At 38.0% G+C, this 13,147-nt stretch overlaps 1 protein-coding gene across 1 annotated transcript in view; it reads right to left on the bottom strand.

The window, feature by feature from the left end:
• CNTN3 (contactin 3) overlaps positions 1–13,147 on the bottom strand; it is a 219,767-nt gene that overhangs the window by 52,863 nt on the left and 153,757 nt on the right. Inside the window, exons 10-11 of the mRNA XM_021695008.1 lie at positions 9,446–9,573; positions 6,622–6,797 (exon numbers count right to left, since the gene is read on the bottom strand). Coding sequence (XP_021550683.1) covers positions 6,622–6,797; positions 9,446–9,573 — 304 coding nt within the window. The remainder of the gene's footprint in view (positions 1–6,621; positions 6,798–9,445; positions 9,574–13,147) is intronic.

Genomic DNA, 13,147 nt, shown 5'->3' with positions numbered 1-13,147 from the left:
TTTGGCAAAATGATCTGTTGGCAGTTTAAAAAGAGCTCTCGGAGACTATATACCGATTTTGTTTCTCATTTTTCTCTTTGCTTTTGACTTGATGTATTTTAATGGTATATTATTTGCAGTATTATAGTTTATGATTATTATACCTTCATGACAGAGCAAACTTTTTTCAAAATGTATTTATCCTTTCTACTCTTGAGATTTGCCTTGAATTATGATCTTTTTACAAAATAACACTTGTTATTCTCTCTTTTTTGTTGCATTTGACTGATAAATATTTGCGTATTTTTTCACTTACATCCTTTTATTTATAGCCTTGGTTTTTGTTGTAACTGATATTTTTATGGGTTTCAGTTCAAGTTACGTGTTACTTGGTTTGACTTCTTATAAATTTAAATCTTACCATGTTTCCACTAGGGGTAGATTTGGACCATTCATCTTGATTAACATTTTACTTGACGAATACAGTCCTGGGGTGCCAATCACACTTTAAGTAGAAACAGAGCTTCTATATGCCTGGTTGAGCAAATGATGAGTTAGTGAAATAAACTCAACTTCAACAGTTTTGTGCATTTCCCTTTTTCCATAAGCATTGCAGAACCCTTGTTTTTTCATCCCTAAGCAGCTTTTTGGGAAGGGCTGGACTTCAGGGAAGTGTTCAAGATAAAGAATAGTAATTTCTCTGGTTTAATCACCACTTTTATAGACTCTTTCCTGAGTATATCCTCTTAATGATCATTCCAAGTCAGGTGATGCTTTGAATTTGGACAACATATATAATTTATAAGACCATCCAAGTAGGAGATGCTTAAAAACTCAGAGTATCGCCACAACTAGTGTTTGGAGGAGTGTTTTGCCTCAGATCTGTATTTAAAATGCACATACAGGGGCACCTGGGTGGCTCACTCATTTTGGGTGTCAGACTCTTGATTTCAGCTCAGGTCATGATCTCTGGGTTGTGGGATACAGCCCCACATTGGGCTCCATGCTGGGTGTGGAGCCTGCTTGAGATTCTCTCTCTCCCTATCTCTCTGCCCCTTCCCCCCCCCCCGCCACAATCAATCAATCAAATGCACATAAAACCTTTTTTTAAACATAGTGTTGTATTATAAAAAAACTGTTATTTTCAAACTTTTAGTCCTCAGACCCTGATAATTCTATGAAACAAATCAAGTTAAAGTGACCACAATTGTGTTATTACACACAAAGGATTACTTTTAAAGATACTCTTTTCTACCCCCAAGAGCTAGGACATGCATCAAATCCCGAGGCTCACGAGGAGCTGCCATAACAAGAGTGAGCCTGGGTTGTGGGAGATAAATCATCCTGAAGTCAGCCACTCAAATGAATGGCAATCACTGCTAAACCAGTCACCACTAAAACTCTTACTGCTTCCAGTGACTTTTATCCACACACATTCTAATTCATCATAGATGCAATTCCACAAAATGTTTGTAAAGCTGTACAGCTTGGCTTTCTACATTCTTCATTTCTAAAGCACCTGCACCCCATCAAGTTTATCAAAGCATATCCATTTAAACATCCATTACAATATACACTGAACTCTTGGTATGTTTTGGTTTGAAGGTTTCTATTTATAGTGATCCCCCATCATATATCTCAGTCCCAAAGGTAGCTTATTAGGCAAGTCAAAATTGTCCTTGAATGTTCTAAAAATTATATTTAAATTGCTAGACCCCTGGGGCGCCTGGGTGGCTCAGATAGTTAAGCGTCTGCCTTCGGCTCGGGTCGTGATCTCAGGGTCCTGGGATCGAGTCCCGCATCGGGCTCCCTGCTCCTTGGGAGCCTGTTTCTCCCTCTGCCTTTCTCCCTCTGCCTTTCTCTCTCGCTCTGTCTCTCATGAATAAAAAAAAAAAAAAAAAAAAAAAATCTAAATTGCTAGACCCCTGATACTTAGGTCCTAGCTCGTGATGTTCTTCTGTTTCTCTTGAACTGTGGGCTATTATCTCTTTCATCCTGTTAGTGGAAGCTAAGGTTTATTTAAAAGTAGAGAAAGATGTTTTACCGGGGTGAATGATGGAATCTCTCTCCTTTCTCTCTCTCTATTATTTTATTTTTTTATATTTTGACTGGGTACATGGAGTGGAATTCTGTTGGTTAAATATAAGAGAATGCTACTGTATACATATTACTGAGACTATGTCTCTTCTTCTTCTTCTTTTTTTTTTTTTTTGAGTCGGAGAGAGAGGCAGAGGGATCGGGAGAGGGAGAATCTTTTTTTTTTTTTTAAAGATTTTATTTATTTATTTGAGAGAGAGAGAGAATGAGAGACAGAGAGCACGAGAGGGAAGAGGGCAGAGGGGGAAGCAGACCCCCCGCTGAGCAGGGAGCCCGATGTGGGACTCGATCCCGGGACTCCAGGATCATGACCTGAGCCGAAGGCAGTCGCTTAACCAACTGAGCCACCCAGGCGCCCCGGGAGAGGGAGAATCTTAAGCAGGCTCCACGCCCAGCACAGAGACTGACATGGAGCTCGATCTCACAACCCTGAGATCACGACCTGAGCTGAAATCAAGAGTCGATCCTTAACTGACTGAGCCACTCAGGCACCCCAAGCCTATGTCTCTTCTTACAACTGCATTTATATGAAATAAAAGTGTATACATATGAATATATACATTCTTACTTACACACATTACTATATATATACATGTATACATACATACATACATACACATATATGTATATATATATATATAAAGATATGTAGACATAGTGAAATGGAGAGATAAAAGTGTTCCAGAAGAGACCAATGCGTGCAAACTCCCATGGTGGGAGGGAACACGGCAAATACTAAAAACTGATGTGAAAAGAGACCAGAAAATGAGGGAAGAAAAGTTAAGTAACTCATCCATGGCATCGTCCAGTAGCAACAGAACCTAGAGCTCATATGTATCTGAACACAAATCTCTGTTTTTCCAGTTACCCCACAACATGCCTGCAACTGAGATTTGTGTGGCAAACACTGGGCTTAACTGAATTCTTTCACTGCTGATTTATTTATACAACTTTGATTCGTCCCATGGGTACAGGCTGAAGCTTGTCTCTGGACCCATACCTCTCCCCTGTGATATGCCAATTTGCATTAGTCACTTGGTTTAACAAGCTTTTCTGAATGTATAACCATGCAGAAACCTGTGACTGGCATGATGTTCAAAGATACACAATAGATCTGATCTAAACTATAAGAGCTTTTTGAGCTTGTGGATTTTTCCCAAAAGGTTGTTTTTTTTTGTTTTTTTTTTTACAATAAATGAATAAGTATTGAATACTCAATGTATGGTCCAATATACCCTCTTGTATAGTCCCAATGACACTGGTTGAATCAGTTAAAATCTCTGGGCTAGATTTCCCAATTATAAATTACCCCTCCCCTCTTAAAAACAGGGTTCTCACTATCTGCCTTTCTTGGCAACTCTCCAAGTCACATTTTGCTGCTTTTGAAACTAGGGGATATATCTAGGAACATACTGGATAAAAGAGAAGCAGACTTTTTTAGGTATTAATGTGAAAGCTGCAATGAATATACAATCAGAGGACAAGACTTGTTGTGTGATTCCCTCCTCATGTAATGGAAAACCAATTTACTTAATTGCCCATGTTTAAGGTTAATGTCATCATGTATGGCTTCCTGTTTTATACTGATGAGAGAATATTAAGTTACTAATGGCACAAGTCAGTAAAAAAAATTCAGAGGCCATGAACTAGCATGCTAGAAAAAGAACAGAATTGGCAAGTGATACAATTAATTTATGAAATGTCATGTTTCAGATACCTGACTCTGGTGAAAAGATGACTTTATATAGGACCTATAGGTAAGGCAGGAGCAGGTAAATTATATTAAAACCTCAAACATTCCTAACTCCAAGCTCCTCTTACAGAAAGCAGTAATCTAGCTCAGTCTAAAGTGAGCATTTCTTTTAAGAATATTTAATGAGCGGCGCCTGGCTGGCTGAGTCGGAAGAGCATGCAACTCTTCACCTTGGGGTTGTGAGTTTGAGCCCCATGTTGGGGCTACGTAGAGATGGCATAAATAAATAAACTTTAAATAAAAAGAATGTTTGATGAATATTAAAATCAAACTACTTTGGGTTTCTAGTCTCTCATTATGTATTTCTTTAGCATTAGGTTAAGATGGAGGACACTGTATTGGATAAAACACCATCAATAATTTATATCCAACAGATAAATCACAAACACAATTATCTACATTAGACAGCAAAGGTAACTAATGTTTCACATAAGATTCTTTATCTAAGAATTAAGGTTATGACAAAAGCTGAGGTAGAGGAGAAGCCTTTTCCAGACTGGATAAGAGGACTTTATGAAGGGAACATTCTAGTTTTTTCTCTTTTCTTTTGCCTTCCCTCCAAAGAAAGGCAAATGACAAACCCTACGTATGGAGTAGAGTTGGCTGAGAATACTAGCGTATGCCTTTTCCTATTGTGATAGAAATCTGTGACTTTTTTTTTTAAGGGCATTTAAAGTAATAGTGAAAGAAATGCTAATAGGTTGTAGCAATTGGTGAAGTTCTCGAAAGCCTCGAATCAGTCAGAATAATTAGAGAAACTAAAACTTCTAAAATGGATAAGTCAGACGAAAGAAAATAGAAATGGCAATGACAATGTACTTTCCTTTATCCCCTTCATCAAATCCCTCCCTTCTTATAAGAACATCAGTCATATTGGATTAGGCCCCATTCTACCCCATTATGATGTCACTGTAACTTAACTAAGTGTATCTGCAACAACCCTAATTTCAAATAAGGTCACCCTCTGAGGTATTGCTGTAACTAAAAAAATTTCTGTATCTCCTTTACTGCCAGCTACCACACTTACACTCAGAACACACCACAACACTTCTGATACCAGATGTGTGTACGTTCTCCACATCAAGGATCCTCTGACACATGTCGATGTCCTATAATTCAGTACTGACACTATCTGCCTGGAATCTGCATCAGATACCATGAGTTAAGAGCTTGGTCCCAGAGGACTGCCCCCCTGTAGAAACCAATCACAAGGCTCAGACTGTCACCTGAACCTTTGACTGACTGGCTGTAAACTGGGGTTCCCAGGACCCTCTGCTTGGGTTCAATCATTTGCTAGTACGGCTCACAGAATTCAGGGAAACATTTATTTACATACACGAGAATAAAGGATGCAGATGAATGGCCAGATGAAGAGATACATAGGATGAGGTGTGCCACCCTCCCAACATATAGTTGTGTTCACCAACTTATAAAACCCCATACTTTTGGGATTTTTATGGAAGCTTCATCACATAGGCCTGATCAATTATGAATTCAATCTCTAACTCCTCTCCCCTTCTCAGAGGATGAGTGATAGAGCTAAAACTTCCAAGCTTCTAATCATGGTTTTTCTGGTGACCAGTCTTCATCCTCAAGCTATTCCAAAGCCCACAGAGAGACACCTCACTAGAAGAAAAGCATTACTATCACCCAGGAAATTCCAAGGGTTTTCGGAGCTCTGTGGCAGGACCCAGGGGCAGAAATCAACATATTCTATTATTTCACAATTAGGCTTTAGGACTTGAACAAATCTTTTTTTGGCGGGGCGTGGGGAGGGTGCACACAATTGAAATCATAACGTTATCCTTTTAATTTGCACATGATCCTAGTAGGTTAATATACCTGTGTGTATGTGTACTTACATTTAATATGAAATCTTTGTCAAATGAATAAAACTGAGTTGTCTATCAGGCCATCTTTTGTTTTTATTTTTTTCATCCAAAGGAAAAACCTTGAACTCTACTATTTACCACTGACATCTTAGCTAAACAGAATGAAGCTATCCCTAAGTCAATGCAAATAGGCCTCCAAGGGCAACTGGCCTTGTGATTCTGGATTCACAGTTACGTGACCAGCTGTGGGGTCTGCTCTTAGTTTGTGTGGCTCATCAACATTGAGTCACTTCATAACGGTTCTCCTCAAAGTGTTGGTTCTTCCTTGAAATCTGTAATTCTTCCTCACATAGAACCAGCACAAATGAGGAGACAGAATGGGACATAAGAAAATATTTGTGTTTTGAGCACATAAAGATTTAGGCTTGAATCTAGGTCCACACTAACTGGCTCAGTGACTCTGGGCAAGTCAATAAATTTTTCAAATCCTTAGTCTGTGTATTTGTAAAATGAAAATTCTCACTGCTAATGCCCAGAGCAACATTGAGGATTAATGTGGATAAAGCTCTTGGCTTGACATAAAGGAGGCACTTAGCAAATGTGACTTGTTTTAATTTCATAATAAACATGTTATGTTGAAAACCGACACCTGTATAAGAAAACTTCCCTCCCATAGGGTACTAATGACAAAATTATCATGGTCTTATGTATAATCATGTATTTAATATAAATAAAACAAACATCAATTTTAATTAAAATTATAATTTATAGGTTGAAGTAACTGTGCTCACTTTGTGGTAATGGCAGTAATAAAATTTGATCACAACAGAATTGGGAATGCAGATTTACTCATAGAACAAACATTTCTCGAGCATCATATATGGGCCAGATGTTTTTTTAGGGACAATGTGTCAGAGCCACAGGTGATATAAACAGCAAGAGGAAAGTGGCACAACTTACCCCACCGACTTTCTCAAAGTGAGATCCATCTTTCTTAAAATCGGTGAGGGCCCCATTGAAATACCAGGTGAACATGATGTCTAATAGGGGGTCATGCTGCACTTGGCAGGGCAAAATGACACTTTCGCCAACTGAGACATCCATGTTGGATGGTGCCAAAGTGATTCTCGTTGGTTCTATCAAGGAAACAAGAAAGGTTTAAGTAAAATGTTAGCATTTTTATTTTGATGAAAGCATTTTCACAAGCTGATTGTTAATCTAACATTTAGGGTACATGATTAAAAGCCTTCAAGATTAATATATTTTTATGCAGATCTGTAATGCATTTCATCGGATCCACAAATTCTTGTTAAAAGAATTGGGATATCTGAATTTATAGAATTTATCAGTTAAAAATTAAATCCACCTATACAAGAGTTATAATACTACTACAAAATCAATTTGAACTTATTTTTATTGCTTTGTGAAATACAGGGGTAGAAATAGAAACCACTGGATTCTCACTGACTTTGAATGACTCCAAAATGCATTGCTACCAAAATTTAAATAGACCCAAACACTTGAAAGACCACACAAAAGACATTTAGAACAGGTACTATAAGACGGATGCTAAGTTAAAATGTTAATTAATGTGTTTTACCCCCAATGTCCTCATGTACACTTCCTTCTCCCTATCATCATAGCAGTCCTCCCGTGAATTTAACTTATGACCCCACTTTTCCACTGTTGCTCCTCATTTGTTGCCTCCATGTTGCAGCAAAAGTCTTTGAAAGAATCATTTATGTATGTTGTCTACAATTCCTCTAGTAAATTCCCTCTTTAATCCACTCCAGTTAGCCTCTGGCTCCCTGCAACCCATTTGCTTTTGTCAAGGTTCCCAGTAATCACCCTGCTGCAAACCAATGGCACATTTTCCAACCTCATCTTACTTAATTGACCTCTCAGCAGCATTTGTACCTTTGATCATTGTCTTCCTGTCAGTTCACTTTCTTTGCTTGGTTTCTGGGACACCAAATTCTCTTTGTTTTCTGGAACCATCCTTGCTGGTTACTCCTTATCTGTTCCCTTGTCTCTTCCTAAATCTCATAATGTTAGACTGCCTCAAGCTCAGTCCTTGGTTTTTCTTATCCTCTGTCTTCACTCACTCTCTTGGTGAATTTAGCTAGTCTTTTCTTTTCAAGTACATATCTATACGCTAACAACTCCCAAATGTGTATCTCTATCCTTCATCTCTCTCCCCAAACCCAGGTTCATATATCCAACTACCTCTCCGGGACACCTACTTGGGTGTTATGATAGACGTTATTGTTCATCATAATTTCCTTAAACACATATAGTAGGATTAAATTATCAACACCTTTGAATTCAGGCATAACCAAAAGCTAATGCTTGGCCAAAGAAATGTAAGATGGAGTAATGTGTGGCATAGACAGGCAGAAGCCTAGAAGAACTAAGAGACTATCTGGTGTGTAGTCTTTCCTCTTCCACTGTGACAGACAATATGCCAGATGGAGACACTGGGACCCTTTATTCGTGAACGAAGACAGTATGGCTGACCTACCATGGACTTGCTGTATAAGCAAAAACTAAGTATTTGTTATTTTAACCCACTGAAAGGTTGGGTTTGTTGCTAATGCCAGAATACTGTGGTCTACTTTACACAAATAGAGCCTAATGAACATTTCATACTTAACACATCTAAACTGAACTCCTGGTCTACCTTTTCCCAAACTTGTGCAACCTTCCCATCTCAGTTGTTTTGACTGTCATTCTTTCTATTATTTGCCAAATGCCCTGCAACTGTCCTTGTCTCCTTTCTCTTGGGCCTCACATCCAACTCATCAGCAACTCCTGTTGACTCTACAAGCAGAGTATTTACAGAATCTGATCCTTTCCCATCAATTCACTTGGGTATTATCATCTCCAGCCAGGTTTGCAGCCGTGGTCTTCTGAGATCTCTCCCACTTCTACTCTTGATTCCCCACAGTCTGTTGTCATCAGAACAGCTAGACTAAACCTTTAAAAATGCATTTCACATCATGCCACTCCTCTATTGATTTGCACCAGCCTCCACTTCTCACTCCAACTAAAAGCTAATCCAAATGAGGTCTACAAGGCTCCTCCATGATTGTCCCCAAGGAATCTATTAGTTAACTCCACCCTCTCCATGAAATCTTTGTTTAAACCTCCCTTTCTCACCGGACCTACTCCATTCACAGTGCTTCTGCTCCAACCTACCTCTACCATACACTACTCCGTATTTTCTCAGTTGTTTGCAATTTTTTCCTTCTAATAATTTCCTATCTTTTATTCCTACTGCATGTTTTCTTTCTACCTCTGGTAGAAGGTAAAATTTGATCAGCATCTTTGTCACTTTGTTTGCCAACACAGGCGAAGCACCTGACACATAGTATTCATTTTTTTTCTTGAATGAATAAACAACATATATCCACAACTCTAAGTGACTCTCATTGATGGCAAAGATTATTCCATGGGCTTAAACATCTTCAGAAAATATCAATGATATTGTGAAAGAGTGCATTCAAAAGATCTGACAAAACGGAATAGCATAAAAGTTGATCATCAGCATATGCTATTTGTAATTCTTCTGCCCATTATACCAATGTGTTCTCTGGTGCACACTGTGGTGTGTGAAGAAAGATTAACAATTGTTCTCTTGACTTCCACATGTTAAAAATAACAGTGCAAACAGGTTCTACCTTCACAGTGCACTGCATACTGTAAAAAATCTGTTTTTTTCTTTGATCTTAATAACATACTATACAGTTCATCTCTACATAAGGCAATCTTTATATATACCTACCTGTAACAACCAAGTGTGTTGTGCCATTTGCTTTTCCAAACTGGTTTTCTGCTATGCAGGTGTAAGTTCCAACATCAGCTTTAGTCACATTGGCTATTTTAAGTCCTCCATCTTTTAAAAAAGAAATTCTAAAGAAAAATACAAATTAGACAATAAGTGTATAATAGTCATTTTTCCCAAATAAATAGCAATTTTTAAATAGAAGTATCGCCTTGAGCTAGGATTTCTATGGCTAGATAAACCAGTCCTTAGCTTTCTTGGGAATAAAGAACACTAAAAGAAAACGTACACACACACACACACACACACACACATAGCTGAGTAAGAAAAGATGCTCTACCACTTTGAACTTTTCTTGACATTTTTATGCAGCATTACTTAACAGCATTATTTAACATTATACCTACTTTCAGGGATGCCTTTATCAAATAAGTGTGAAATGTCTTCTAAAAATATATGGTGAGGTAGACTGTTCATGATGGGCTAGCGTTATCAGTTTGGAGAAAATAGAAAATAGACATGACATGAATTCCCTTAACTTTGAAACAGCATATGAGAATTGAGAAACTCTCTCCTTTCATAATGAATTTGGGAGAGTCAGATTTGACCCAATATAAATTCAAATTTTGCAAAATAACACGTTCATGGTCACCTGTGAGCTATTGCAAGGAATCTGGGCAATACAAATGAACCTTACATTAGAGTTTCTGAGGATATGCTTAAAGTACTTAAAGCTTTTGTACCTAACTAATTAATTAAGGAAATACAAATGAGTGTCTTACATGTGCTAGGCATTATGAGACTCTCTGGGATTATAGTGTGAACGAGACAGAAAGTCTCCACCTTCACAGAAGTAACAATCTACTGAGCAACATAGACAATAAATAACCATGCTCAGATAGTGGAGAAGTACTCTGAAGGAGACAAACAGGGTGATACAATAAAGAGTAATAGCTATAAGGAGTGTTTCCATGATAGGGTGCCTCAGAAATGCCTCTTAGAAGAGGTATCATTTGAAATGAGAAAGAAGAATGAGAAAGGGTTTACCTGTCATTAGTCAGATTCATGAATCTTAATCGCCCATCTTGTCTACCCATAATTATTTCCCCTTTCCTTGAATTCCTAAAATCTTTACTACTCATACCATACATTTAACACCTAGGATGCCTTTTATCTTGTATGATTCATATCTTTGGTATGTGAATGTCGTATCTATCTAAAGACAAAGTCAACTTCTTTAAAACGATTTCCAACCCCAGTGTCAGCATGACATGATATATGTAAACCATGATCAGTAAGTGTTTCTAACTTTTAGGCTCTACAGTAGACAGGAAAGATGGTAAGGGCATCAGACTATAGTGGACAATCTCAACTCAGTTTGTAAGTATTATCCTGCTTGATGCAAGATTTGGAGGTGAGTGTCAAAGTGTGATTAGTCTGAGTTTATGTATCAAAAATATACAAGATACATATTTTATATTACACATATGTATTTTTAATGTATTTTTTATTATGTATAGTTAGCCACTGTATAGTACATCATTAGTTTTTGATGTAGTGCTCAATGATTCATTAGTTAAGTATAATACCCAGTGCTCATCACAGCCATGTACCCTCCTCAATACCCATCACCCTGTTACCCCCTCCCCCGATCCTCCTTCCCTCTGAAACTCCCAGATTGTATCTCGGGGTCCATAGTCTTTCATGGTTCACCTCTCTCTCTGATTTCTCCCCCTTTGGATTTCTCTCCTTCCCCTATGGTCCTCTGTGCTATTGCTTATGTTCCACATATGAGTGAAACCATATGATAATTGTCTTCCTCTGTTTGACTTACTTCACTTAACATAATCCCCTCCAGTGCCATCCATGCCAATGCAAATGGTGGGTATTCATCCTTTCTGATGGCTGAAAAATATTCCGTTGTGTATATGTACTACATCTTCTTTATCCATTCATCTGTTGAAGGGCATCTCGGCTCCTTCCACAGTTTGGCTATTGTGGACATTACTGCTATAAACATTGGGGTGCAGGTGCTCTTTTGGATCACTACATTTATATCTTTGGGGTAAATACCTAGTAGTGCAATTGCTGGGTCACAGGGTAGCTCTATTTTTAACGTCTTGAGGATCCTCCATACTGTTTTCCAGAGTGGCTGTACCAGCTTGCATTCCTACCAACAGGTGTAAGAGGGTACCCCTTTCTCCTCATCTTTGCTGACATTTGTTGTTTCCTGACTTGTTAATTTTTAATGTAAAATTACATATATATATATATATATATATATATATATATATATATATATTCCTTTGATGACCTGCAATTAGCTTTCACTCAAATTCTACTTTCATTTTCTTGAGTGAGAAAGTGGTGGAATTAGAGTCAGCACACAGAGACCTGCTCATCATCCTGGGTAGAGTATGCATGAATATTTGTTGCTCATGTGATTTTTTTTTAATATGTCAAGGTATGTTTGAAACAAAAGGGTTTGAGAACAATGGCCTAGAAAGCTAATCAGGGAACACAGAACATTGTATTTTAATTTGAGGAGCAAAGTACAAGGGTTACAAATGCCAAGAACTTTCCTAGGTAGCTGTGAAAAAGGTGTTATATCTGATTTCCCTCATGGAACCCTGACCACTTTGATGGGTATGAAATGTCCGCTGATCACTTTTCTCAAAGAGATCACTGAAGAAAATCTCTATACCTTAGCTTCTCAGAAAACAAAGGTTTTCTTAAATAGTGTGTGATGATAATGGAAAGAAGAGACCCAGCAGAGGGACACAAGCAAACCAACCACTTCGCATATGGAGACTGGTTTGAGAAACATGAGGAGTAACCTGAAAGAAATATAAGTCTGATCATGTAATTCCGCTATAACCCCCAGTCCTGGCTTAGGCCGCTTCTCTGGCGTCACACTGCCTACAGCAGAAAAATGATTATATCCTAAGCCTGAGCCGTATTTTCTCATCGGGACCCTACCTCTCTCTAATTCCGTGAAACCCCATGAATTCTACCCCTTGTTTGCTTTTTCCCAGTCACACATAGTTTCTTTTAAATGCTTTTATGCTTCCTCTTGTCTTGGCACCTTTGTGAACACTGTCCCCTATGTCTGGTTAATGTGTACTGAAGCTTCAGATTCTGGCCACTTCCCTGAACCATGGGTCATATGAGGTGTTCCTGTAAGCGATGATACATCCTCTGTGCCTGCTTTATAGCATTTGACTAATTTCCTCCTCTAGTAAGCTCAGAGACTGTAAGCTCTCTGGAAGTAGGGAGGGTGTCTAGATAGTGTCTGATTTACTCACCACTAAATTCCTAGAACCTTGAACCATTCCTGACATAGAGTAAATGTTCAAAATTGATACTTGTTGAATGAACAAATGATTGTATGCCCCCTAGAGAGTCACTACAGAAGAACTGGGATTAGTGAAGGCAGGTTGCAAGGCATTGAGGATTTTAGAAATTATAAGAAAATAAATTCAGAAAGTGTGCTATTATACACATACACATGTATATACATATACACATATATATATGTATTTATGTGCCATATATAAATATATCCATACATATGCACATGTATATGTGTATGGTTGACCTGTGAAACACGGGTTTGAACTGCATGGGTCCACTTATTCACAGATTTTTCTAATACAGTATTGTAAAAATATTTTCTCTTTCTTATGATTTTTTTAATAATAC

This window comes from Neomonachus schauinslandi, chromosome 1 (assembly GCF_002201575.2).
Source record: "Neomonachus schauinslandi chromosome 1, ASM220157v2, whole genome shotgun sequence".
Taxonomy (NCBI): domain Eukaryota; kingdom Metazoa; phylum Chordata; class Mammalia; order Carnivora; family Phocidae; genus Neomonachus; species Neomonachus schauinslandi.
Note: the sequence above shows the minus strand (reverse complement) of the source record. Positions and strands in the feature narration are given on the sequence as shown.